Genomic DNA, 27,688 nt, shown 5'->3' on the forward strand with positions numbered 1-27,688 from the left:
AGCATCTTCCCACCAGTGCTGGCACAGGGCCCCCCAACTTCTAGATCAGGTTAGCCCCCATGGAGGCTGGTGCTGTGCCTCCCCAGCTGGGGGAGTCACCTCTTCCTCCCCCCACCCCCAGGTCACTTCCAAGCTGCTCAGCTGCTGCTTTCCTGTTCCCACAGCAGGACCGCGCCGCCCCCACGGCTCTGCAGGGGTCATGCCCATCACCTTGGTGTCCGCGCAGGCCCCGCTTGTTTGCTCTGGCTCAGGGACAGGGCCGTTTCCCAGCAGCCCTGTGCCCCGTCCTTGCTGGGATTTCTGCTTTCCATGGCGTGGCAGGGAGCCGGCCGGGGCCTGGCTGGGAACCAGCAGCCCGAGGCGAGCCAGCATCATCCGCGGGAGCACAGCGAGCCCTTGTGCCCACACCCCCTGCCAGGGCAGTGGGGGTACGAGGGGACCCCCTGCTGACTTGCCCACATTGGCCGGGTCCCATGCTCAGAAATAAGCGCTCAGGACAGCCTCAAACCGAAAAGTCATTTTATTGGTACCATACATGACTCATAAATGGCACAAACTATGGAGGGGAGGAAGGGGGAAAAAAAAAAAAAAGAAACAAAAAGGCATTACAGTGGGTCTGGGGAGGGGGGGGCAGCGAGGGGCTCCACACCCTCCACGGGAGCCCAGCAGCACGGCGGCGAGAATCGTACCTTAATTGCAAAGTAGAGCCCCCCTCCCCGCCACACCGTGCTCCCGCCCTGGGAGCCTACCCCCCCCACCTGCGAAGGAGCCGTGGGGACCCCCCATGCCTGCGGCTGGGGGTCCACTGGGCTGAGCTCTCCACCTCCGGGCTGCCCGGGGAGGGGCCCAGGAGCTGACCCAGGCATATCTCTGGGGATTTTGGGCTTGAGATCAGGCCAGAGCTGACCCAAGGGGCTCCTGCCTCCCTGCCCAACCCCAGCGACAGCAGAAGGAGGGGGGACACGTGGGGGGGTGCGGTGTGTCCCCGGCTCAGCCACCCCCCACAGCCTCAGCCACAAGTGGGTGAGACGCAGGGTGCAGGCAACCGCGCTGCTGCAGCCAGAGACCCCGCGCAGGGGGCAGCCCCTCTGCGACACCCGCCAGCCCCCAGCCCCATGGGGCAGCGGGACACGCACTGTGGAATCCCTGGCAGGGAGCTGGGAGGGGTCTGGTGGAGAGAGTGGGGTGTACCCCCGTCTCCCCCAAACTGCAGGGCTGCTCTGCCTGCCCTGGGCTCCTTTACACACACACAGACAGACACACAAACCTCTCGTACACGCACTCTTACACACCCCACACCCCCCCACCAGGGCAGCCCCCTCCCACCCCAGCCACTCCCGCGGCAACCCCACCTCGGGGCTGTGCCGGGGGGTGCCCACGGGCAGCCCCAAGCCCCAGCTCCCCCCAAACCCTCCCTCCGAGGCTGCTAGGGTGAGCCGGCAAGCACAAACACCATCCCCCGGCACCTCCCATCTTCTCCTTAGAAGAAGCCTTGGAAGGGATTTTTTTTTTCTTTTTTTTTTTTTTAAACCAAAAAAACCCCAAAAATTATTATTTTTCTCATCGTTTCCCCTAACATCAATGGAGGCACCTGCTCTAGTGATAACACATTGAAAGAACAGTATCGTACACACTGTCTACAGCGCGGAAATGTACAAGCACGAGGTACACGAACCCGAGGGGGGGGGAGCGGGGACAACAGCACACAAGATTTACATTGAGGAGGGAGGCGGGGGGCTGCCCCCCCCGGCCCCTGGAGGGATTAGAAAGGAAGTCTGCAAAGTCTCTCCTTGGTTTGAAGCTCTCCGAACTGGATATAAAATGAGACTCCCAAGAGAAGAAGCCTGTACAAAAGTCAGGACAGGGTGAGAGGGCTCAGGGTGGGGAGGGGGGAACCGGCGAAGGGGCTGGGGAGGGGGGTCTTGTCCCATTTTTTTTCTTTTTTTTTAAACTTACAATTTTAATAATATTATTTTTTTTTCTTAAAAAAAGACAAAAGTAGGAGGTACCAGGAGCCGGGGGTTGCAAAGGGGCCCCAGGCGGACTTCACGCGGAGTGGGGAGAAACACAGGGGCTGTGGGCAGGGAGCGAGGGCACCAGCTGCTCTGGCAGAACCATGGGTCCTCCGTAGCCCCCCCAGCCCCCTCCCCCCCACACTTCCTATATACAGAGTCCCCCCGTGGCCCTGCTGCTCTCTCGCCCCTGGGGAGCGAGGGGAAGGGGAGGGTGCAGGAGAGCGGAGGAATGCGACAGGGCCCTACCCTCCACACCACCCCAGCGCAGCAGGATCCGTACCCGGCTGGAGGAGGCTCCATGGCAGAGCCAGCGGCATGGGGAAGGCTTTCCATCACTGCCCCCCCCGCCAGCCCCAGGTTGGGCTGGGGATGTGCAACCCCTCTGCAGGTGGCTGCCCAGCGAACCCCGGCTGTAGGACCCAGGGAGGAGGAGGAGGAGAAGGAGGGTCTCTGGCCTGTGCCAGACCCCAACGCAGGCCATCTGCACGCCGACGGCTTCCTGGTCGCACCAGCCGCTGCCGACACCTTCCTCCTAATTCCCCCTGCTCAGCAGACAGGGGCTGGGAACATCGGGGCGGGGATGAGAAGCTCTCCGGGGAAGATGCAGGGATGAAGAGGGAGAAGAGGGAATAACGAAGCTATGGGAGGCGGTGGGGGGGAGAGGACTGGGGGCTGCCCGCCTGGCGCGCACCCCAGGCCGTGCGCCCCGTCGGCCACGTGGCGCCGATCCGCCCTCAGTACCTCGCCGCTTCCCAGTCACTCTCTGTTGTAAATGTACAGGTAGATCGGTTGGGACTGAGTCCACGGGGCGGCGGGGGGGCCGTTACTGCGACGCCTGCGACGTGGGGTTCTCTGACTTGCTCTCCTGGCTGGAGGGCGGTTTGCTGTTCCAGGGGCTGTTGGCCCCCAGCGCCGGTGAGTTGTTGAAGCTGTCCTCGTCGTCAATGCCGTTGGCGGCGTCAAACTGCGTGTTCTCCAGCCGGGTGATGAGCCGCTCGTCCTCGTCCCCAAACTCCCCCCCCATCAGCGTGGGCTCGCCTACCACCATCACATCCTGAAAGGGGAGACGGTCCCGAAACATAATCGAGGTGGGGGGAGCCCGGGCCGCCACACCCCCCCACAACACTGCAGCCCCTTTTCCCAGCTGTGAGGCCACCTCCTCATCTCCATCACAGGACCCAAGGCTCGGGCAGCGTGTGGGGCAGCACATCCTCATCCCCTCGCAGGGGAGCAAAGCAGCTCAGGGAAGGCAGCTGGGACACCCCCTTCTTCTCTCCATCACCCGGAGAGAGCCGGGGGGCTCAGACAGGCAGTCCCCAGGGGCGTCCCCCTAGCCGCTCCCAGGGGCCGGGGTAGGGAGCCCTCCCCTCCACCCCGGGGGAGGAAGAGAGAATGGAAACGGGATGCTTACAGGTACCTGACTGGACAGGGCAAAGGTGCTGGCCGGGCTCTTCTTCTTGCTGTTGCTGTTGTTGGTGTTTCCCCCACCAGAGCTCATGGTGCTGCCACCCGACATCTTCCTTTTCCGGCGCTTGCTGGGCTGCTGCCGTGCTGGCTCCGCTGGCAGAGGAGGGAGACGTGGTCAGTCCTGACGAGAAGGAGCCAGTGCCCCCCAGCCCCTTCTGCACAAGGACCACATCCCCCCCCGCAGCAGCATCGCCACCCTCCTCCCCTCTGCAGCTGTACTGTCCCCAGCACAGGGGACCAGAGAGGGTGCAGGGAAGATTTCCGTCCCTGCTTTGCTCTCTCACAAGCAGCCGGCAGCCCCCAGGCAGGGAGCGCTGGCGGCCTGCAGCCCTGCTCTGCCCCGGCAGGTGTAAGGCCCTGATAACAAGTGAATGTCGCAAACACCCGTCTTGACATGGACAGGGATGGGCTGATGATGACCAGGGAGCGTTGAACAAGAACGGAGCCTGCGGAGGCAGGATAACGTCTTGTGAGACCACTCCTCTATTCCTAAAACACGTAAACAATGACCATCTGTGCCCCGTGCACCATGTGCCTGTGACAGATCACCACTCAGCCCTGAAGGGGGGGGTGGCAGTGAGACCCCCAGGACCCCCACAACCCACCAACTCATTTCTAGAACATTTCTGAACATTCCTGAGCACATACTGCGCCTGCTCAGTGATGACAGACCCCCGCCTATGGGGCGGGCACATCGGATTATAAAAAGGGAAAACATAAGTTTTCAGTGCGTGCCCACCACCTGAAGACTACAACTACGAGCTGAGAACATCGCTGGATCCAAGGGTGGTGATATCTTTTTTCTCTCTCTCTCTTTTCTTTCTCTCTTTCTTTTCCTCTCTATCACTCTCTTTGTCTCTAACTTAATTTTTGGCACATTAGGGTAATATCGTCACATGTTTTGCTAAACCCTTACCTTTCATAGTTCTGCTAAATTCTGAGCATTGTTATGACCTTTGCCAAGCCTCTATCTTTTGTAGTTCCACTGAGTTTTAAGTAAATTTATGATTGGTTTGAACCTCTAAAGTAATTGTCATTATTTCTGATTACTGCGCAGAGAATTAAAAAGTTAACCTCACCCTCACCCCCCCGAGTGGGATGGGCCAGCAGGCCAGCAGAGAAGGAAGCCAGCTGCCTGACTCGCCGACCCCAGCCTCACAAGACGAGGCCAGGGACAGGCTTTGGGGCTGGGAGAAGCCTGCGCCAAGGGCAGGGCCTGAGCGGGCAGCCTCGGAGACCCGCAGGCAGCACAGCAGGCAGCGTGAGACTCACCAGGTGGAGCGACCATCCGCTGCCACTTCTGGAAGAGGCAAGTCTTGAGGCAGTCCCGGGGACTGAGGCTATAGGTCTTGTGTCGTGACATGAGCTCCTGCATTGGTTCTAGGATTACACAGAGCTGCAGGGAGCAGACAGACGCAGGGTTAGACTGTGATGCTCCAGGCCCCAGCAAAAGCCCCTCTGCCGTGCAGCCGTCTGCGCTGCACCGACCCGAGTTGCGCTGGGAGCCTGTGGGCTCCAGCAGACCCACTGACCCACAGCTCTCTGCACCCCGTCTGCAGGATCCCTCTTGCAGAGCCTGCCCCGCTGCCTCCCCGCACCCCAGGGCAGCCAGGCGTAATGCAGCTGAGAGCACAAGACATGGCCAAGCTGTGTCCCCTGCTCTTCCCACAAGCTTACTCGGAGGTAGTTGAGTGTGGAGTTTGAGAGCCCACAGCGGGTGATGTTCTTAGATAACTGGTCCAGCATCTGGGGGTCCTGTGCCTAGAAGTGAGAGGGACGGATGGCTCAGCTGCATCCAGGCTGGGGATGGACCTCCTGTACCCCAGCCTGCGATGGGGGGGGCAGGGTTGAGGTCCCCCCCAACCTGCACAGCAGGGAGAGGAGCTCAGCAGCCCTGTGTCACTCATGCCCCAGGGGAGCTCCCGGAGCGGTACTCACATGCATGGCAAGGATGCTGCGGGGGATGAGCTCTCGATGCTGGCGGATGCTGAAATGCCATGTCTTTATCCTCATCATGTCGTCGAACATGAACTCCAGGTAGAGCCGCCCCTCCACGCACACCTGGGCAGGGCACAGGGTCAGGCACAGGCTGCCCCCACTTCCCAGATCCCATGGGAACCCACTGCTGCACACTGGGACACCCTCCCGGTGACCTGCCCCTGACTGCCATGAGACTTTGCACAAGCCAAACCCACAACTGCCAGGGGATCTCTGCAAAAGGGGATGCTGCAGGGCTGGCTGGGGCATGTGGAATTACAGTGTGGTACTCAACAAGCCATGGAAATCAGCACCCCTCCCGCTGTGGGACTGCAGGCGCTGCAAGGGCACACCGGACCAAGGCACGAGGGGCAGGAGAAGCCATGGGTGCAGACAGTACCTGGGTGAACATGGGCTTGCCGTGCTGGGTGACCATGGTGCACTGGTCGCAGTCCAGCGAGACGAAGTTGTTGTGGAAGGACTCCTTGGGGTGCTTGAGCACGTAGTAGAGCTCTGTAGCTCCCCCTTCAAAGATGCTGCGGAAGTAACGGGGAATCAGAGTCCGGCCGATCGCTGGAGTGGGAGAAGGAGGAAAATAATGTCAGTAAACCTGATTCACACAGACATGCCTTGGGGCTGCACATGGAGAGCATCCCCCCAGTCCTGACACCCTGCCCACATCCCCCTGCATCTCCCACTGGAGCGGAATGCCCTGGGCAAGGAGGGCTCAAACTGCTACTCACTGTATCTCTTTGGTCCATCCTCCAAGCAGAAAGTGATTGTTAACATGGCGTCATCCTCAAAGAACTCTGTGGTGAAGGCATCCCACCACAGATTGTCACATTCCTGGGGACAGCAGAGAGATGCCACGTTACAGGGAGGGGAGACAGACAGACAGACAGACGCTGGCTGCCAGGCACAGCAGCCATGTGCTCAGCTTGCAGAGGGCTGCATTCTCAGAGATGGGGATGATGAACCCTGTCCCACGGCCAAGCGAGGGACAAGATGCTTGGGGACCTGCACAGCAGGACAGGACCCTGCTGCCTAAAGCCAAGGGCAGGCAGTGCAGAGGACCCCATTCCCAACACGCACACCTGGGAGTGTCCCCCCACCCCTGGCCACCCCTCACTCCCCCAGCTCCCCACCTCTGTCCAGTTCTGCAGCCGCTTGTTGAGCTCAAATATCCTGTAGTCAGTCTGGTTCCCGTACGGCGTGTGCCTCCTGCCCAGGGAGCAGAGCAAGCAGTCAGAGGGGGAGGCACCCATGGGGTGGGGAGGGTCCCGAGCCTGCTGCGGGGGATGCACAGCCCCTCCAAGGCTGGGCAGAATCCAAGCAACTCCCCCCCCCAAACCCCAGCCAGCAGTATGCCAGCCCTGCCAAGGCATCCCCACCGCGGGCACGAGCTCCCCTCCCAGCGAGGTCCCCACCAGCCCCCTGTGCTTACCCAATTCCAGGCTCCAGGTACGTCGGTGGGTACATGGGAGTAGGTCTGGTGGGGGGAAAGAGATGCAGGCAGGTCAGTGCTGGTGGGCATCTCCTTCCCTGCCCGCCACAGCAGCTCTCCAGGGATGTGCCCGGCTCCTCTGCAGCTGGGGCTGGTGCCAGGCAGGACAGAGGTTGGAGAAGGGGCTGTTTTGGCAGGAGCTGGGAGTGGTCCCTGTCCTAGGTCATCCCAGGGGCTTGGCCCCGCAGAGCTAGGGGACTTCCTTCATCCCAAATGTCACCCTTTCTCCACCTGTGTCTGCTCCGATCCTCCTTCTCCCCTTGAGCTAACTCAACTCCGTGCGCCGCAGTCTCCATACGCTGCTGGGGAGCCCAACAGAGAGACCCTGGGGTGCGGACTGCAGAGAACTCCCAACCTTGCAGACCCCTCCCCAGGCCCCAGCTCACCCCACATCTCGATCCAGCATGGTGCCTGGGTGGAAGGGGGGGAAGGCGTTGCCGTTCGGGGGCTCCTTTGGCGAGTACAGCTTGAATGACTTAGAGGAACAGCCTGGAGAGAGAGAGGGGGGGGGGACATGGGTCAGCTGGGGACACCTCACACAAAAGAGAGACCCTACTGTGAGGAGGAGGAAGGACGCAGGACCAGCCAAGCCCCCATCAGCACAGCTCCATCCCTCCTCTGCTCCCCCCTGATCCCAGCCCAGCCCCTTCACCCCACACATGGCTCCAGGCATCCCGTGTGCAGGATGGGACCCACAGGGTCAGGGCTGAGGTTTGGCAGCTGGAGGGGCCCAGCTCCATCCAAGGGGGGTCCCACTGGTGCCCAGAGTTTGCTGGTTCTCAGCTGGCTGGGGCTCAAGGGACAGTGCCTGAGGGGGACAGTCCAGCTGGTGAGCTGGGGGGGCTGGCTGGGCCCTATCCTCCCCCCAGCCCTCCCTCCCACGCCGCTCCTAATCCCACCGACCCGACCGGGAATCACACGGGATCTTTTCGCTGACCTTTCTATCGCCATGGTGACGGGTGAATAATCACCCGGAGGGACGGATGGCGGGTCCCCAGGCAGCCACCATCTGCTGCTCGGGCAGGCCAGCGGCCACCCGGCTCCAGGCGGACGCAGAGATCCCACGCACCAGCTCCCAGCCCTGATCAAACCACCCCAAAGCCTTGCTGCCCTCTGCAGCACCAGGGCAAAGGATGAGGAACCCACGGAGGTCCATGGGGTGCAATGAGGCATGCAACGGGGCATGCAGCATGTGCAAGCCAGCATCTATCCCTGAAATGAACCTGAGGATCCCTCTGGGCCCACAGATAGGAGACAGGGATGCCCATCAGATCCAGCCACACCAGAACGGCCAGCCCCATCAGGGCTCCTGAGGGGCAGCCAGGGGCTCCCACGCTCGCCAGCCCCCTTCCACCGCCGGGGCAGGTTCCTGGGAGCGGCGGCTGCCAGCGCCCCTCCCCGAACCCCGCGGGAGCCCCGGCACGCCCCGCGGCTGGCAGGACCCGGCACGCTGCACCCGGGCGCTGCCGAGGCATGCGGCTCCCCCCCGGCAGGCAGACGGGCTGACCTGGATGGGGCGCAGCAGCAGGCGGGCTGCCAGGCAGCTCCGGCTCCACTGGCTCAGCCGGCCCCGCCGCGTGCAGGCACGTCTTCCCCCGTCACACCGCAGGTGGGGGCCCCGAATCCGGCCGTGCTGGGCTGCTGGCTGCAGCCGGGGCCGAGGCGGGATCCCCGTCGGCCGCCTGCCCACACACAGCCCTGGGCTGGGCACTTCCCGACGCCCACGAGCAGCCGGTATTGCCACCCGGTGCTGCAGAAAGCGAGTCCAACGGTGGAGGGAAGCGTCTGGGAGTGCCAGGCATGGTGCTGCCCGTCTGGGCACCGCCGCACAGCCAGGCTGCAGGGAAAGGTGCAGGGACAGGAATGGAGCAGCCACCTGGCTGTGACGGATGCAGGCAGGGAGGAAAAAGCATCAGGGTTAAGGAAAGCAATGCCACCAGCACTGGGACCCAAGATGTCCAGCTTGTTGTGACCTGTCAGCCAAGACCAAATGACCAGGACATTGCCATCACTCCTGCCGAGCCGGTCGGGACCCTGAGCCCACAGTCGCAGAGATTGCATGCCCAGCTGAGCAAGCGAGGGCTGGTCAAAAATAGAGCGGTTAAATCCAACATACACCTGGGGAAAGCTGTGTTTCAGTCCTCGGTTTTTGTCTTCTTGGGGCCCTGGTACCTTTTTACCATGTTTCCCCATGGCAGCCAAACCCAGCCTCTCCCCAGCACCCACCAGGACGCATCAGTCCCGCAGGGCTGGAGCCAGCCTGGCCACTCTGCCAGGGACTCATCGCTCCTGCTCCTCGCTCCTGCTCGCCTGCAGTGAGGATAAGTGGGGCACGGCACAATTTCTCATATGACTGCTAACTACGCTGGCCCCTTGCTCTTAACTAATGTTTTCATAGATAAATTTTTTTTGCTAGGGAGGTTGGCGTCGGTGTGAGGGAATTTTTGCTTTCTGCTTTAATCCCTGTCAACTTGTGCCTAATGGAAACTGTAATTCAACTGAAATTGCACTAGAAACACAGCATTTCCATTTCCTCCACGCTGCTGTTAAATGACATGATGTCGAAGTGTGCTTGATGCATAGGAAACTTCCCAAAAGCGCGTCTTCTGTTGAAAACAAACTGATTCATTAGGCAGAGAAAGCCATGGCTGGAGATGGGGAGCTGAACTGCTTGTTTCTGGTCACCATGTCCTCGAGGGGGAGAAAAAAATCAGATCCAGCAGGTCTCATCTGCCAATGCTTTGTTTTCACTCACCAACGAGAAACAGCAGGAAAAAGCCCCCAAGGTTTCTTGCTGTCCTTGGTCCCCAGCTTGCTTCTCAGGGTGCAGGAAGGTCTCCTGGGGTGGTGTGACCAGGGGACAGATCACTCTACATCCACTTCACTTCTCGTACTCTTCCCTGGCTCCTGGAGGTGGGACAGCAGACGAGCTGGCCCGCCACTCCAACCCAAGCATCCATTTCCATCCTGAGCCTTCCCAAGCAGATTAACATGGACACAACCTGCTTTTGGGGCTTCACTCACTGGCCTGTCTCAGGATCCCAAGGAGTGGAGAGGAGCTGGTTATGCAGCCTCAGCAGCACCGGCTTCCTGACCAAGTATTATTTTTAATGCAGCGTAAAATATGTTACTGGATTCAGTGGTTTTAAATAGCGTTAACAATAGCCTTAGGATTTGATAAAGGCTCTCCAAATTCTACATTCACTGTAGACACTCACACTACACAAAATAACGCAATTATTTTACAGCAGCAGCGTTAACACCCACTTTTGCCCACACCAGGGTCACGCCGCCTGGTCTGGGAGATCCCTCCGTCACCGCCTCTCCCCTTCGTGCAGCCCCAGCTCCCTGAAAGCCCTGTCCCGCCGGGCACAGAGACACAGATCCGCAGGATGCGGCCCTTCCTGAGCCAAGCCCAGCGCTTGGCCCCAGCCGATGTCTCCCCTACAACTCTGCTCTGCCTCCTGCTCTGAGCACAGAGGATCCGGGCAGGATCTGGGCAGACTCGGTGCAAGCAGAGATGCTGCTTGGCAGCTGGGCATGCGATGCCCCTGCGGACCCCGAGCCAAGGGGAGAGGCTTCCCGTGGCTGTCCCCGGGCACTCACTCAGCACCACAAAAACACATGCATGGTCAGCAAGGGAAAAAATTGGGCTGACACTGCAACTGGTGAGCTACCGGCCCAGGCAGGTCCTGGCAAATGGTGCAGTGCCCATGGCCAGCCCCACAGCTCCTCCTTAGCAGGGAGGCACAGGAGAAGGGAACCCCGTGGAGGGATGCCCCGGCTCAGCATCCTCTGCCGAGGCCAGGTTGGAGCTGGCTGGCACTGCACAGAGCTGCCATGACAGCTCAGGCAAGGAAGCAGCTCCAGGCAGGTGGGCACCCAGGGAAGGGAAGGTGGGTGCTCTGCCGGTGACTCACGTACAGCCTGGCACTGCCCAACCCTCCGCCTGCTGCTCCTCTGCTGTCCCTGCCCGCAAGCTGCCAGCCGCTGTGGGGAAAGCTGTTCTGATACACTGCCCAGAGGGTTCACTGGGATGGGAATGGTTAAAACCCAAACCAAGTCCCCAGAGCTGGGGAACATCAGGTTTCCAAGAGCACAGTGGGCACCTTGCAGAGCCTGCACGGCCAGGAGATGGCACAGCGCTGTAAGCCAGGGAGCTGCCTGCCCGGGCAGGGGACATGCAGAGCCTTCCCTGGTGTCTGGCAGGGAGAAAAGCCCCTGCCTGCACTCCCCTCACTCCATCTCGCCAGCAGAGAGCAAAGAGCTGCTGAGGACAAAGGCGGAGCAGCACCGATGCCTCGCTCCTACACCTGCAGCCTCCAGCAGGAATCAGTGCTCCCTGTCCCAGAGAGGAGCCGTCCCCAGCCGGGCAGCCAGAACACTTTCTGTGCAAGCAGCAAAGCTCAACAATGAGACAGGGACTCCAGAGGCTTAAAAAAAAAAAAAAAAAAAAAAAGATAAAAATAAATGAAGAAACAGGGCTTGAAAGAGGCCGCAGGGTTACAGCTCAGCCGGGGAGCATCCTGCTCCTCCCAGCAGCCCGGCGGCGAAGAAGAGGGGCTAGCCTTCGCTAAAGGCTGTCGCTGCTTCCCGGCATGCACCGTGCCTGCTGCTTCCTGGCTGCCTAACGAGGCTTTAAAGTGTAAATAGCGGCATTGTTTCGCAGGCTGCCTCGCTGGGGTGTGGAAGCCGTGATAGCGGCAGGAAATCCATCTTCCCAGCCCAGCCCCGCTGGCAGGGCTGCTGGGAGGGTGCTATCCAGGAGAGGGCTGTCCGGAGCCCGGTGCAGGGCAGCGTCTCGAATAATTCACGTGGCTTTGCCCGGTGATGGTGCCTGGCGTTGGGGAAGCCGGCAGGGCTGGAGGATAAACACAGAGAAGTACCCAGAGCGACCGGGACATGCAGAAGCATGCAGAGCAGTCCCCACAAACCTGCCTTCACCTCTTCTTTCTCCTCTTCTTTGGAGCGGAGGGGATGGAGCGAGGCCCCTCGCAAACCCCAGTGTTGTTATTAAACTGACAGCAGCCCAGGAACCACACACTAAGGCATGGCCTGAGACATACACATGACAACCTCAATTCGCAACATTCCCATTTGCTTCGGAAATGCAGACCTGACCCAGCTGAAGCTCCCAGAAGGCCAGGCTGTCCTGGAGACATCACTCCTGGAGGAGACTGTGGGATGATGCCATGGACCCAGCAGCATCCAGAGACTGAACCCGGCCAGCACGGTGTCCCCTGCACACAAGGTGGCGGGGAGGGACGCGTGCCCCAGCTCCAGGTCGCATCCTGCGACTTTAGTGCAAAGGCCTCCCACTGCAGTACACAAAGCACCCTGGACCAGCGGGTGCTCCTCTATCAACTGGCTTGCAAACTCAGGGGGATGGCCAGAGAAGTAATAATTAGCTGCAGTTAATTATTACAAAGTGACAAACTTGATGCAAGCTGCAAGGCGGCGTTATCTGAAAAGCACGGGGTGAGGACTGCCCAGTCTGGGACGTGGATTTGGGGTCAAGGCTCAGAGCGGTCCCTCAGCCTCGGCTCTGCTGGAGCCCAGGGTCTCCAAGAAGGCATCCTGTGGAGCTGGGTACTCAGCGGGGATCTGGGGGGACCTTGCTACCCTGCGGTAACTCTAGGGATGGCAGGAGTCTCCCCTTTCCCGTTCAGGCCCTCAGATGATTCACACACGTGGACGGGGATTTCTCCGCGAGGGAAAACGGGAGAAGAGCACGCCCTGCCAATTGCAAAACAGCCTGAAAATTGAATCACATCCAAGGCTGCAAGCCCCAGATGCAATCCCACAGATAACCCAGTTTCAGCTCCACTACTATCAACTTACCACGAGGCAGTCATTTCCTGCGACTCTCGGGGAAATATCCCACTGTCCCTAATTACTCCTTTCGGCTCGCCGTCTCAAAGACGATCCGTAATCAAATGCTGCCGGTCTCAGCCCCAGGAACACACCTTTCATATTTTCATCCGCTTTCCCTCTCACCCAGATCCCTCCACCCTGGGTCCTGCCACCCTGCGGGGCTCCGGCGACGGCCGGGCTCTCATCCCTCCTGCAGCATGCACTGGGGCAGCATCGGCAAACAAACAAACAACCAACACGGTCTGGGAACCACGGGGCTGGAAAAAAAAACCTTGTCAGCATCCCGTGAAAAAAAAGCCTCCTGATAAACTAGGATTTTCATCTTCACAGGTTTTTTTAGGCTCTGCAGCAGCAAGGAAAAATTCACAGCCATAGCCAACCGCAGCAACGGCCCTGCAGAGGCTGGAGCCAGCATCTCCGCTCCTGCTCCCGGCTCCTTGCCTGCCATGCATGTGCTGGAGCAAAACCACACGGCTCTGCCCAGCGTTGCGGGGCTGCTCCTCGGGGCAGCCCTCTGCAGGGACGGGATCTGCCTGGGAGGGCTGGACCTGAGAGCCACAGGGCAGGGAAACTGCAGCGAGAGGCTGAGGTCTGTCCCTCCAGCTGCAGAGGGGGATCCCTGGGTTGATCCCCCAAACCTGCAGGACCCCCAAGAGCCGCTGCCTCGGAGCGCAGGAGACTGTCAGCCCCCACGTGGCGCATGGAGATTTGCGATCCCGGGATGCAACGCTCCACCTCACTCCCCGCTGCTGCCAACGGCGCCGAGTGCTGCACGCTGGGACGCGTAGTCTCCGGAGACGGCGGCCCCACCGCTGACAGCCGCCTTGCTCCATGTTGCATCCTAGGTGGAGCCCCGCAGCCCTGGCAGCCGGCCAGCCGCCTGCTCCGGGGGGGGGGGGAAGCTGGATAACTCCCGCTGTGAGGATGCGGTGGGAGCTGGCGCCTTCCAGCTGGCCACACCGGAGCGGCGTGTGCCTGGGGGGCAAACCTCGGCGCTGGGGTGCAGCACCTGCCCAAAGGGCCAGACCGCTTGCCGTCACCTCCAGCGGGATGCCCATGGAGGGGAGGGACGGTGCAAGCATGGTGGGAACCTGCTCGCTGCAGCTTGCAAAGTACCTCCATCGCTTCTTCGAGCTGTCAGGGCAAGCCTCTGTCCCCCCCTGGCTCAGGCTGAACTTCTCTCTCTTTAGGACTGGGTTTAAGAGGCGACACGGGAGCAGCTGAGTGAAGGACAGGGCGGGCTGCTGGCAGCGCTGGGGACAGAGCAAGCACTTCCAGTTGCTGGATGCACACTGTGCCACTGCGCTGGCAGCACATGCTGTCGCTGGCATCAGGGCTTTGGACAACCAGTGCAGGATGGGGCCAAAACCCCAGAGAGCAAAGGAACAGGGTCCAGCCGAGCACACCTGCCTGGTGCTCCCAAGGCACGAGCAACTCAGCCCAAGCTGCCAGCCCCAGCAGCAAAGTGCTGTAGAAACCATCTCCACCATCACAGCACAGCCCCAGGGAAACCCTTGTGGCCAGGCATCCCCGGTCGCAATACCAGTCCGCCCAAAACAACAGCAACTGGTGGGACAGCAAACCTCACTGTGGCAAGCGTTGCAACCCGCTAACACACACGCACACAGTGCAAACAACAGCGGGAGCATCCTGTCCCCGGGTCGCTTGGAGGATGGGAGATTTCTGAAGGAGAGGGCCAGGAGAAGCGCTGCAGCTGCTCTGCTACCACGCAGGACCTGGGCTTTGTATTTTTTAGGCAGACCTCAAGTTCACGCCAGTGCAGAGCTGCAAGCGTGCGGAAGGCCAGCACGCTGGGAGAGACCACTCGGGGACAAGTGCTGCTGCCACCCTGCCAGCCATGGGACAGGGAAGGGGCCTGGGGCTGGGCTGGCCCACCTTGCCCTCTCCTCCCACATCTCAAGGGGTTGGGGAGGCTTGGGGCTGCCAGCTCTCACCACTCTCCAAAATGAAAGAAGCTCCAGGTCCCCAGCCTGGGGCACTTTTGCTCACAAGTAAACTTCTACGGCCTTTGACTGGCCTCTTCCTATTTTACATGGGCTGTGACCTGCTGCGGGCGAGAGGAAAAGTCCCCACTGAATGACGGCAAAACCCCTGTATCACCAAACCCTCCGGCGTCAGCCTGTCCCCCCTCGGATCACAACTTTTCTTTCCCTTTTTGAAGCCACGCAGCTTGCACGTTGTTCTGCTTGGCACACAGTCTTTAAGATGTGCTCGGATCACAGACCTGGGATTTCTACAAAATCAGGAGGGCAGAGATCATGTTCCGTTCTCCTTCAGTGAAAAGCACAATTCTCCCACAATGAGAACACTCCAAAACCTGAAGCTTTAAAGAAGCTTCAGGACTTTAAAGAACTTTAAAGAAGGAATAAGGAGATCCAAATTTACCCGTACTTACAACAGAAGTGGTAAGAGCCGACACCTGACCAGTGCTGGAGGAGTCGCTGCAAAACTGCCAAGACAAACTGCTATCAAAAGCATGGAGAGAACAAACTGGGGAGACCCCAGGAAGGGGTGCTTGCTCCCACACCTGCCTGACCTGCCGGGCACCCACAAGCGGACTCAGACCCTCCTGGTGAGAAGGAAGCAGCTGGGGGGTTGCGATGCAGGGAGGGCGCACTGCTCCGCGCCCCAGAAGGCGATTCCCCGCGTGACCCTGCAGCCTCCGAGCCCTTTGCTCGCACCTCACCCAGGGACCTGCCACCACCTCTTGTTCAGGCTCCTGCTGCGGCACCAGCCTTGGCAGAAGCCAGCGCCTGGCCCCTGCCAGCCGGGGCTGCAGCAGGGGGATGGGGAGCTGCCTAAGCCGAGGAAGCCCCCGCAGCACAGGGACCAGCTCCCAGCAGCGCTGCCCTGGGGTGCTTATCTTATCACCCATCCTGGGCGGGCTGGCAGGGACTGCTGGAGGTCAGAGCCCAGCCAGTCACCCAAGATCCAGGGCAGCTCGGCACAACACGCTCTCCCAGGGGATGGGTTCAGGGGAACACACACACCACACCCCCCCCCAGATAAGACACCCCTCCGCAGCCCCGGCACACATGCCGACTCCTGCGCTGGAGCTGCAGCACTGAGTTTTCCCTGGCCCCGAGGATGCTGCGCCCACCCCCAGCCCAGCCCCCTGCTCCAGCTGCCCCGGGCCGAGCCGGTGCTTTGTCTGCCGGGGAGGATGAGCCCCCTCTGCCCACACCCCCCTCGAGCCTGGACCCCCCGGCAGGGCAGCTCCTGCGAGAACATGCGTGGCCCCCTGTGTTTGCACCCCTTGGACCTTTTATTCCCTTCGAGGCACCCGTGGAAGGCTGGCGGGACCCTCTGAGCCACAGGCAAGGATGAAGTTGCAGCGAGCAGGGAGGGGAGGCAAGCGTGCAGCCCCCGGAGCTGGGCACCAGCCCCACGGCCCCCGTGACAGCACGCACGGGGGGACCGGGAGGGCGCGGGGCAGCTGTCAGGGGGCTCGGGCAGGGAAAGGAGCTGGGGGAAGAACAAAGGGAGCTGCGGGCTGGGATGGAGCAGGGCACGGCAGGGCATGGGGGCTGCCGGTGGCACCCCGCGGGGCTGGAGGTGCCTCTCCGAAAGCTGAGACCCAGGGGATGGAGAGGGGAGCTGAGAGGACAGGCAGGGAGGGGGGGGACAGGCAGGGGAGCTGGGCATGGACGGGCAAGGGAGCCGGTGGGAAGGCAACAAGCCCGGGGGCCAGGGATGCACAGGGGAGCTGGGGAAGAGGAGAGGGACAGAGGAGCCGGGTAGGGATGGAGAGGGGAGCTGGGGAGGGAGAGGGGAGCCGGGGACAGGGATGGAGCTGGAGCGGGGGAAGAAGGGGCGGGCGGGCGGGTAGGTAGGGGGAAGCTGAGGGAGCAGGCAGGCAGGGGGGATCCCGGGCTGTACGGGGGGCCGTGCGGGGAGCGGCGGCGCGGTGCGGCCGCGCACAACTTCGCAGGCGCGGGGGCGGCGCGGGCGGGACCCCGGCCCTCCCCTTCACCGCCCGAGCGGGGCCACCACCGGGGCGGAGGGGAAGGGGGGGGGAGACCCAGGCCGGGACCGGGAAACTTCCGCGGGGGGGGGGGGGGGGGGGGGGGGGGGGGTGACTCACGGCGGCGGCGGCGGGCGGGGGTCCGGCGGCGGCGCGGGCGGCGGGCGGGCGGGCGCTGGGCCGCCGCGGGGGCGGGGCGGGGCGGGCGGGGCGCGGGGCGGGGCGGGGGCGCTTCCTTTGTCTGCGCCGCGGCCGGGACCACAATGGCTGCTGCGGCGGCGGCGGCCGCTCCCCCCACACACACCGACACCCCCCCTCTCCCGCCCAACAACGCCCCGACCCCTCGCTGCCGGGGATGGGGGGGGGGGAAAGGTGGGTGCTCACGGACCGGGGGTGACGACCAAAACGGGGGGGTCCCCGGAGAGCCACCCCCCACACACCCCGCGTACCAGCGCTCCCGGGATGCGGGATGCAGGAGCCGGGTCCCGCTGAGGAGCTCGGCACCAGCCAGGGAAGGGTTTGCTCCCCCTGAGAAAGTTTCAATAAAAATATACTTTTTCCCTAGTTTGGTTTAGGGTTTCTTTGAAGTTTTTCAGTATTTTTCTTTCTGAAACTTGTTACCTTTCCCCCCAGTTTCTGGAAAGGAAAAAAAAAGAAAAACAAAAACCAACCGTTTCATTTTGGAGAGGGTATTAAAAATAAAATGTGCTGGTTTGCAACTGCCAGCAGACCCAAAAGGCGTCCTTTCCTTGACAAAACTCCAACCTTTTCCAATTAGGAGTTTTTACAAAAATTGCCATTTTCATAAAAAATTTCTATTATGAAAATTTCCATTAGGAAAAAATCCCATTTTTTTTCCATTCCCCCCTTGCCCCCTGCAAGCTCCCGCTCCCTGCTCTGGCAAATCAGGCTGGCACAGACCTATGCTCCAACCCCGCTGGGCAGGGGGACATGAGCCGGGACCCCAGAGCCCCAACAGCCCCCAGCTCTGGGTAGGAGATCCAGGCTCAGCACACAGGGCTGTCGCAGGCGCACACATGCACACGTTGGTGCATCTCATCCTGCACACGTGGGCTGGCGTGCACGCTGATGGGCCGGCATGCGCTTGCACGTCTCCCCGAATGCCTCCCAGCACACCCCCGGCCGGGTGTGAGCCCACGCCTGGGGCATGCACACCTTCCCACGCCCCCTCACTCACACGGCCGGGCCCACACCTCATCCCCTCCCTGAAACAGCAGCCGCGGGGTACCACAGACACAACCGGTCGGGTCCCGCTGAGCACGCTCATCCCCCCGACAGCGCACACATGGTGGGCACAAAACCTCAGCCACGAGGTTTCAGGGGTGTCCTCCCCTCCATGCCCGTGCACCCCCAAAACCCTGCACCCAAGGACTGGGGGCAGCCCTCTGCTCCCCAACCCGGCATGCTGCTGGCTGGGACCAGCGCTGAAGAGGGACAGGCAGGAGCAGCTCTGCAGCAGCATCCCCACGCTCCTGTTCCCCACACCCCTCGGCTGAGTGAGTTTCCATCTTCACACTGGTCCCCATCACGTCACCGTGCCTAATTTCCCCTTCCTCTTACAGCATAACCCGCAGTGCACACCACTTTACAGAGTCACGTGGATAAACAGAGCAAAACTCTTTGTAAAACCCAGATAAACAGAGAGAAAAATTCACTGTAAACCCAAAAAGCTCAGTGAAACCCCACTTTGTGAAAGGCACGCGCAGCTGGAGGTACCCACACTGTCGGTGCCGTGGGAACTGGGCATGGGGGATGCTGTGAGTGCCCCAAGACACTGCCCAACCGCTGCCACCCCTCCTGCAAGCCCGCATCTGCGTGGCACCAGGTGAGATGAGGCTGCAGCAGGCTGCCACCCACCATCATTAGGCCAATAAACCACGCTGGCCAGAATGCTGGTGGCAGCTACGGGATGGCACAGCCCTCCTGGTCAAGACAGGCCATTAAATACAGCCTGCCCTCACCTCATTCCCGCTCCAGGGCTCAAGGATGTGCGAGGCACAGCCAGCCACCAGCGCTCAACACTGTGCTGTTACTGCAAAACACTGCAAAACACTGCAAAACACTGCAAAAAGGGAAGCTTTGCCCCTGTACCAGCAACTCCGAGTGCCGGTGCCATGGCCAAGGGGGATTAGAGAGGAGCCCCCATCAGTCCCTGGGCTCCACGGCCAGGCACATCCACAGCAGACATGCCCCCAAGCAATTTATCCCGCGGCTCAGCAGCCCTCCGGGACTGCTCACGTGTCCCTGCTCGGCTCTGACGACAGCGCTGGACCGGTCCACGTGGCTGCAGCAGCCCCAGCTGTTTATGGTTATAGCCGAGTTAATAATTAAATAGATGCTGGATGGAGAGCAGAAGGGCTGGGATGCAGCTGGGAAGCGTGTGTGGCGGCGACGGTGGTGGGGGGAGCCCCTTCCTCACGACGTGCTCGTGCCCGCAGTGCGGGGGGAGCGGAGGGTGATTCCAGCTCCCCGGGTTTTTGTGATGGGGCACCGCATCCCCTGGATCCCAGCCTCCGCTCTCCCCCTAGCAAGGGCCCCACGCCTGCCTGGGCTCCCCAAAGCCCAGCCCTGCCCCGACACCCGGTGCAAGTCTTGGCCAGGGAACCAGCAGCAGCTCGGGAGCAGGAGCGAGCACAGGGATGCATCCTGGACAGGCAGATGGGAAGAGCCCGGTGGGGACCATGGCAGCCGGGGGATGCCAGAGTCTCTCTGATCCCCGTGGCCAGGGCTCGGTGCGCCCGCAGAGTGTGTGTGAGGGATCCCAGGCAAGCAGGGCAGCAGAGGCAGGGCACGCTCGCACTGACTCCCGGCCCGGGCCCCGGCAGGCGCAGGCGTAGAGCAGGGACGCGGACGCATGCTTACATAAAAAATAATAATAATAAAAATCTGCTAGGTCTGCAAACAGCACAGCCTGCACAGGGGGATGGACTGGTCTGGCACTTTCAAACCTCCTGAACTTGTCCAGATCGTGGCGAGACCAGGGGCACTGTCGCACGCAGATGCAGCCTCCAGAGGTGCAGCATGGCATGCACTCCAGAGCCTCCCTTTCAGCAAGACAACAGCCACCACCACCCCCAAACCCTCCCACCTTTCAAACAGAAATATGCTTTGCTTCCCTGAGGCTTCTCTCTCCCTTAAAGCAACGTACGCCCAGACCAACGGGGTGTCTGGGGCAGGAGGGGCCCCCTTTTTTGGCTGAAGAAGGCATGGCTCCATCTCTCCCCTGGAGAGAGGCTTGGGGGAGGCTGGAAACTCAACGGTGAGTCATGCCAGGCAGGCGGCAGATCCTGGGGGCTCCTGGAATTAACCCTTCAAAATCAAAACTGCTTCCAGACACCCTGAGGCAGGAGGAAAGCCCAGGGGCTGGGGGGAAAGCTGGCTGCTGGGGCAGGGTGGGAAGTTACGGGGTCACATCTTGAGCATCCCGCAGGGGACAGAGGAGAAGATCCAAGTACGCAAGCACTGGGTGAGCAGCAACCAAGTGCATGCATCTGTGCCCATCCCTTCCAGAACAAGAGGGGGTGAAAAAAGACTACAGGGGGTGCAGGACCTCAAAGCGCACGGGATCCACGTGAGGTGTCCACCCTCAAATCAGGCTTTGCTCCAGCATGGTGGGCTGGCCGCAGCACTGCCCGCTGGCCACAAGCTCCGAGGGGAAGGCACAGTCTGCAGGCAGGCTTTGGCAGGTCCTGCTGGCAAGGGGTTTCCCCATGGCACCGGCACCAGAGAAATGCCCCGCAGTGTTCCCATGCTGTCCTTGAGACATCGCAATGCGTGTCCTGCAAGAGCTCGGCCCCAGCACGGCAACCCGCAGCAGCGAGCCCCCGGCCCCTCTGGCAGCAGCCCGGGGCCAGTCTGCCAGAGCCGCAGGGTTTTAAGGAAGGCTCCTCCGGAGGCTCCAGGTGGATTCTCTCATGTTACAAGAATGGTTCGTTTTACAGCCCCTTTCCTGGCCCGGGGCTGGTCCCCGCAGCCCAGCTGGGCCTGGGATCCCACAGTGGGGAGGGGGTAACGTAGCATGGCTGCACAGACCCAGCACCCTGCGTCTGCCCGCTGTCCCCCCAAAAGAATTTCACTCCCTCAAAGGCGCAGGTACTGCTGCTTAAAAGTGAAACCAAGGCAGAGCCCTCGACACCCAGCCCCACAGCTCCAGGGACTCTCACCCCAGCTGGAAGAGCACCCCAGTCCCTGGCCCGCTGCTTCCTCTCCAGCCCCCTCCCTCTACCTCCCCAGCCACAGCAGGACCCCCAGCATCCCCACAGAGATCTGCACGGCTGGGAGCTGCCACCCACCAAACCCCCACCTCCCAGGGATAAGCACAGGGCTGGCATCCCCCCTGGTACCCACATGTCACCGTGCCCTCAGGTGTTTGAAGGCAGGGAACATCTCCTGGGGCCATGGCCACACGTGGTTGACTCGAAGCAGGTAAGTCTCCACCGGCAGAGCCCACCCCCCCCGCCACCCCCCATGCAGTGCCACCGAGCACTCCGGAGCGGCTCTCCGAATATAGCAGCATCAAATAGCTCCATCAATAATGCATCGCTTCTGCTTCCTCTCGCTGCTGTGTTTTCGTTGCTAACATGTGTGTCCCTCCTGTTAGCGGCCGCCTCCTCCCCTCCAGCTAGGCCAAGCAGGGACACGGCCACCGCGGGATGGGGACGGCAGCTCCCACAGCTCCGGGTCCAATGCCTGCCGGGAGCGGACATCCAGCCCCATCCACCCCGCTCAGGGCAGCCCGAGGTTCAGGGGGGACCTCGCTGCCGGTCCAAGCCTCCTGTCATGCACACGCTGGCAGCAGGCACGGCACCTCGGCATGCTGTGCCTGCACAGAGGATTTGGCAGGGGCCGCTGAGCTGGGAGGAGCATGATGGCGTCTCCCCGGCCTCGGTGAGGAAATGCCCCTCCGCAAGGATTTTTGGCAGCCTGGTACCCCCCATGCCCAGGCAGCACCCCCACTCCTGACTCCAGGCACCACTGCCCCACGCCAGACTCCTCCGGCAGCTCCACACCACCGCACCAGCGCTACCGTCCCGGGCAGGGAGAGAGCTCCCGCTGCCTTGCTCCTGCCTGCCCCTGCCCACAGCTGCCCCGGGCTCACCCCGGGCCGGTCGGTGCAGGCAGGTCGGGGCGCCCGGGCCTGCCCTGTGCCCGGCGGAGCTGCGTGCCTGCGACGCAGCCTGCTGCCATCTGCTCCCGCCGGCGGGGAGGCAGGAGCCAGGGCAGGCAAGAGCTCGCACCACCACCCTGCAGGGGAGGGAGGGTGGGCAGCTGCCTGCAGTGGGCAGCCCCTGCCCTTGAGGGGAGCCCCTCAACCCTGGCTGGAGGAGGACGAATGTGGCAGAGCAGAAGTTGGCGCAACCAGCTGCTGCAGAGCAGGGGGGCACAGGAGCTGTCCCCACTGTGGGGAGCTGCTCAAATCATGGGGGGTTGGCACCCCGGCGGGGGGTGCTGAGACCCTGCCAGCCCTTGCTCAGCTCTGTCCCCAGCATGGCCGGCATCCCTGCCTAGCTCAGGCAGCAGCTCCACCTGGGTCGCGCTGCAGAAACCTGGCTGCGCTCCCAGCACCAGCCCCTCGGCGCGTAGGAGGGGGGCTGGGGCCGCCGCTCCTGCAAAAAGCAGGGGGGCCCCCCCACTCCCCTGGCTCCTGCCTGCTGTCCCCACACCAAGGGGCCGTCCTGGGGTGCAGGCACTGCCACCCTGGTGCAGGAGGACCTCTGAGACCTGCCTGTGGATCCCGCAAAGCCAGGGGCAGAGTGAGACCCTGAAAAGAGGGGGCGGGAGCTGCACCCCACAGGGTCCCCCGAGAAAGCGGCCACAGAGGGGTGCAGGCAGGGCGTTATCGGCTGCCCCATGGGCAGGGTGGGGTTGGGCCAGGCAGGCACCTGCGGCAGAGGAGATTACACCCTGGTCTAACGTTCGCCCCGGATCAGTGACCTGCCTGGGAGGGAAGGGGGCAAGTGGTGACGGGGGGTCGGTTTGACAGTTCTGGGGGGGTCTCGCCTCTCCTGGTGCCCACCAGCACCCCTGTCCAAGGGGGACACTCCATGTCAGTGCACAGCCCGTGCTTCTGTACATCCGTGAGCACGCTGCAGTGAACCTCCCAAAAACCCGCCAGTGTCACCCCTGCTGTGGCCACTCCATCCCTGCCCAGCAGAGCCCCCGGGGCAGGGCCTGGGGGTCCCAGGCAGACGGCTGACATCACTCCCACTCCAAGTGGGGCCCGGCAGCCCCCTGGCAGCCCTGCCGGCTCCCCAGCACCCTCCCCACCAGCACCGGCAGGAAACCACAGCCTCAGCCTGCAGGCAGGCCGATAACGGTCACCCAGCCCCATCCTGCCTGCACCCACCACCACCCTGAGGAGGGGGCACCCAGCCCCGCCACCCCAGCGGGCACGAGGGAAATAAGGGGTGCACCCGCTCCTGCACAACGGTGGCCCCGCATCACCCCGCAGGGAGCTGGGGCTCTAGCAGGCTGTGCCAGCAGTGCAGCACGCCCCAGGATGGACTGGCAGCCATCGTGCATGGGCACGCGTGTTCCCAGCGCGCTCCCTGCACGCCATGCAGCCCCACACCTCGTGTGTACAAGCAACACGGATGTGGCTGGGGAATCCCACAGCAGAGGGGGGAGGAGAGGGTGGCATGAATCGAGCAAGCTGAACACCCATGGGGCAGGCAGGGGACACCTGTGCCGCCGCAGCTCCTGTCCTGCCTGGGGGCATGTAGCCACCTGGCTAGTGCATTGCTGGCCACAAGTGCTCCCGGGTTGTGGGGAGACCACCCTGCCCTGCGGGGTCCCATCCCACTGGCCGGCACTCACCCACTCCCCAAGGGAGGAGCGTTCACAGCAACTTTGTGTCGAGCAGACACCCCCATTTCTGGAGTAAACTCATAGCCCTGCACAGACACCCAGCACCGAGCCCGCTAGTACGGCACTAACCCACCCACGTTTCCCCGGGTGAAGCTGAGCTGGCAGCGGGGTGAGCTTGCACCGGCCCCAGGGAGTGCTGCCATGTGTCCAGCCTCACATCAGCACCCAAAATCCCGAGGAACTGCCTTGCCGAGGACCGGGTAGCCATGATCCCCATCCTGCCTTCAACGGTGCGTGCCAGGCACGGGCAGGCGACGTGGCGCACATGGCATCTACCGAGCGGGCACTTCGCTGCACACAGGGGGACATCGCCGGCAACAAGAGGAGAGCCTGGGTGAGAGCGCGTGGCCATGCAAGATGAGGCCTTGGGACCCCCTGCCAAGGTGCCAGGTGGCCCCAGGGGGTGTTTTGGAGCCGGAGCCCACACGTGTCGGCTGCCTGACACCCCCCACCACAGTGCTCAGCTGGCTCCCCGCTCCCTGCCGTCCCTCTCCCAGCGCATCTGTCGCAGGAGGCACGTGGCACAGCTCGGCCTCGTGACGGCGGGGGACGCACGGCACCAGCTCGGCAGAAGGGAAGGAAACGGCAACGGACTGTCCCCCAGCCGGGCATGTCCATCCCGGGACCCGAAGCGCATGGGCTGGGGAGTCCTCCCTCCTGCCAGAGGGTTGCACAGGCAGGGTCCCCACAAGGCGACCTGGGGAAGCTGCTGACCTCGGGAACATCTCTTCCCCACCGTGAAGCCGGAGCCTGAGCCAGACCCGCGGGGAGGGAGCACAGCTCCGCTCCCCTCCTCCTCCTCTTTGCACCAACATCGTCACTACAGGGGGAAAAATAATGATAATAATAAAAATAATTAAAAAAGAAAGCGCAGAGCACGCTGGGAGAGCGGTGCCTCTGGGGGTCAGGACCCCGCTGGGGTCTGGATGCCAAGACCTGCCCGGTGCGACGGGCTGAGCTGAGTGGCCAGGCTGCCAGACCTGCTCCGAGTGGCCCCGGAGATGGCAGCACCAGCACCGGGCGGCTGCTGCCCCGGCCTCCGCCAGCTCCACTCTGAGCCTGGCATGCTCTCCCTTCTCGCATCTCCATTTCTGGGCTGGGGGCTGAAGCCCTTCCAGCCCCCCACCGACCCCAGCAGCTCCCCACCATCCTTGGGCACAAGGACCGCAGCAGGTTCCCAGCTGAGCAGCACCCCCGTGCCCCAAAACTCTTGCAGAGTGGGGCAAGGAGCAGGGAAACATCCCTGGGGGGGGTGCAAGAGGAGCTGCAGCGGGGCAGGATGCTCCCTCAGGGATGGTGGGGAGCGCGTCACCCCCCCAGAAGGGCACAATTTCTAAGGGGGGTGGCTGAGACCCCCCTGGCAGCAGCTCCCAGGCGGGAAACTCCTCCAAGTTAACGCAGCCCTGAAGAGCAGCCTGGGCAGAGCGGCTCATTAAATGTTTCTGGCTGGCGGGAGGCCAGCAGCAGAGCTTGTTTTTTCTATATTCCGATAAACAGTCCGGGGAGGGGAGGGGGGAGGGGGCGCAGGCTCTGGATGTGCCACCCAGCCCGAGGGGGAGCGGGGGGAGAGGCGGGGGGCACACGCGTGTGTGCACGCACATTGCACACACCCGCATGTCCTCCCTGCCGTGGGGGAACGGGCAGCGGCGGGGGGAGGGGGGGGACACACACACGACACGACGCCACACGAAGCCATCCGCAGGGATGCTCCCGGCCGCGGGGCAACCCCACGGCCCCCCACCACCGCACCGAGGGAGGACCCCTGCTTCGCGCCCACCAACATGGCGATGACATTCCCGGTGGCACGGGGCCAGCTCCCAGGGGCGACGTGCCAGTGCCCTGCCGTTAGCTGCCGCTCTGCCTTCGCCCCCACCAAGGTGGGACCCCCACCAAGACCAGGCGGGGGTGTGTCGGGGAGGGGGGGGTTGAGCCCCCGGGTGCGGGGTGCCTGCCAGGGCGGGTGCTGTGGCTGCTTGGCCTGGCTCGCAGGGAGGTTCACGTGACTTTCTGCTTGAGGAAGCAGCGCTCTGGCAGCTTCCAGTGGGAGATGGAGGAGGAGGATGGGGGAAGGGGCCGCCTGCCTTCATGGAAACACGGCAGAGAGGCGCAGGCAGCACAGGGGCGGGGGGCCACCACGCAGGGGCACCCCCCCCTTCCCCGCCCCGGGGATCCAACTGCAAACCCTTCGGCGGGGGCAGCCCCGGGGGATGCACGGGGACCCGTGTGCTGTCACAGCGTCCCGCTGCTGTCCCGCTGCCCCCCGGCGTGGGGGTCGCAGCCCGGTGGAAGACTCCCTCAGGACCACCAGGGCACCGGAAAGCTGTCGCAGGAGCTGGGCTGAGGAGCATCCCCGCTGTCCCCCCACAGGGACCCCCAAGCGCCAGCTACCCAGGGAAATGGCAGAACCCCGTCCCCAGGGCCCCCAGGTGCCCCTGAGCAGGGCTCCCCCCTTCCGCCACCCGGTGCCAGAACAGGCTCCAGCAGCCCTCCGGGACCTCTGCCCTGCCTTGCTCCCGGCACAGAGACGTCCCGTACCCAGCGGCGGGTGACGCAGCCAGGCCAGCTGCCCCAAACCTGCCCCAGACCCAGGGCATCCCAGCGAGCATCCCTGCGGAAGAACCCTGCCAGACACTGAGACCTTGCCAACTTGTCACACCCCCTGGGGTACCCTGGCAGCCCTGCCAGCCTGCAGGGGCTGGGATGGAGAAGGAGCCCCCAAGTAGCTCCCCTGCAGTGGCCGGGGGGGGGGGGACCCAGCACTCACACCCACCAGCTGTACAGCGAAGCCCCTCCGGGGACCCCATGCCCCACACCCACGCGGGGAGCAGGGTCACCCCACAAAGCTACTGCCCTGGCCACGGGGCCTGCTTTGGGGTCAACCCCCTCGCGGTGCCACCCACGTGCCTGCCCAGTGCCCCTGCGGAACCCTGCCCGCGAGGTCCCAGCCCCGGGGCTGGCACCAGCACCCATGCCATGAGACCCAGTCCCAGGAGCAGACCTCAGCTCCGCTCCATGAGGACCCCAGCTCCACAGCCAGACCCCAGCACACATGTTGTGGGGTCCCAGCCCCATACCTGGACACCAGCGTCCATGCCCTGGGGACGCCAGATGGACCAGAGCAGCCATACCATGGGGACCCCATCTCCATGGCTAGACCCAACAACCATGCCACGGTGCTAGGATCCCAAACCCCACACTTTGCTGACCCTTGCTCCATAGCTGGACCCCAGCACCAATGCCATGGAGACCCCAGCCTCACGGCCAAACTGCAGCACCCATGTTGAGGAGACCCCAGCTCTGTAGCCAGCTCCCAGCAGCCATGCCCCGGGGACCGAGCCCCATAGTTAGACCCCAGCACCAATGCCATGAGGACCCCAGCCCCATAGCCGGATCCCAGCAGCTATGCCACGGGGACCCTGGCACCATAGCTAGACCCAGCAGCCACACCAAGGGGGTCCCAAGCACCTCAGCCAGCCCCCAGCACCAATGTTGTGGGGACCCAGCCCCATAGCCAGACACCAGCATCAACGCAGTGGGGACCCCAACCCCATAACCAGACGCCAACGCCGTGGGGACGCCAACCCCATCTCCGGCCCTCAGCATCGATACCACCGGGACCCGCACCCCATAACCGGTCCCAGCCCCAATGCCGCGGGGACCCCCAGCCCCACGGGCAGCCCCCACGCCCCCGGCCCCCCGCCGCCGCGGCACTCACCAGGGCATGCACAGCCCACTGACATCTTCACATGCCTGGCCCGGCCGGGGGTCGCTGCGCGCTGCCCGGGCCGCGGGGGTCTCGCATGGGCGGCGCGCCGCGGGCTCCGGCGCGGCGGGCGGCGGGCAGCCCCGCGCGGCCGCGGGCACGGCCACGGCCAGGGGCGGGCGGGCAGGCGCGCCGCGGACCGGCGGCGGGGGCGGGCGGGGCGGGGGCCGCGGCGGCGGAGCGGGAGCGGGGGCGGCTGCGCCGGCGGCGGCGGC

At 63.1% G+C, this 27,688-nt stretch overlaps 1 protein-coding gene across 3 annotated transcripts; it reads right to left on the reverse strand.

Annotated features, from left to right (window-relative positions):
- Positions 1 to 502: 502 nt before the first annotated feature.
- Positions 503 to 27,688, reverse strand: LDB1 (LIM domain binding 1). Of its 3 annotated transcripts, none has more exons than XM_054832174.1 (11): positions 27,426 to 27,688; positions 7,350 to 7,452; positions 6,904 to 6,948; positions 6,605 to 6,680; positions 6,203 to 6,305; positions 5,860 to 6,032; positions 5,421 to 5,543; positions 5,160 to 5,243; positions 4,755 to 4,878; positions 3,433 to 3,575; positions 503 to 3,069 (listed from the first exon to the last, which is right to left on the reverse strand). In XM_054832174.1, the coding sequence occupies exons 1-11, from the start codon at positions 27,448 to 27,450 to the stop codon at positions 2,839 to 2,841; spliced, it is 1,230 nt and encodes a 409-aa protein (XP_054688149.1). In that variant the 5' UTR covers positions 27,451 to 27,688; the 3' UTR covers positions 503 to 2,838. The 3 variants fall into 3 exon arrangements, with proteins under 3 accessions (XP_054688149.1, XP_054688148.1, XP_054688147.1); XM_054832173.1 differs by having other exon boundaries at positions 3,427 to 3,575; XM_054832172.1 differs by lacking the exon at positions 27,426 to 27,688 and adding an exon at positions 16,943 to 16,962 and having other exon boundaries at positions 3,427 to 3,575.

This window comes from Grus americana, chromosome 7 (assembly GCF_028858705.1).
Source record: "Grus americana isolate bGruAme1 chromosome 7, bGruAme1.mat, whole genome shotgun sequence".
Taxonomy (NCBI): Eukaryota; Metazoa; Chordata; class Aves; order Gruiformes; family Gruidae; genus Grus; species Grus americana.

Coding starts and splice junctions, on each gene's coding strand:
- LDB1 (XM_054832173.1), bottom strand. CDS start 27,450: ATGTCAGTGGGCTGTGCATGCCCTG. Junction 7,453..27,425: donor AGTGGGCTGTGCATGCCCTG/GTGAGTGCCGCG, acceptor CTCTCTCTCCAG/GCTGTTCCTCTAAGTCATTC. Junction 5,544..5,859: donor GCAAGCCCATGTTCACCCAG/GTACTGTCTGCA, acceptor TGCCCTGCCCAG/GTGTGCGTGGAGGGGCGGCT.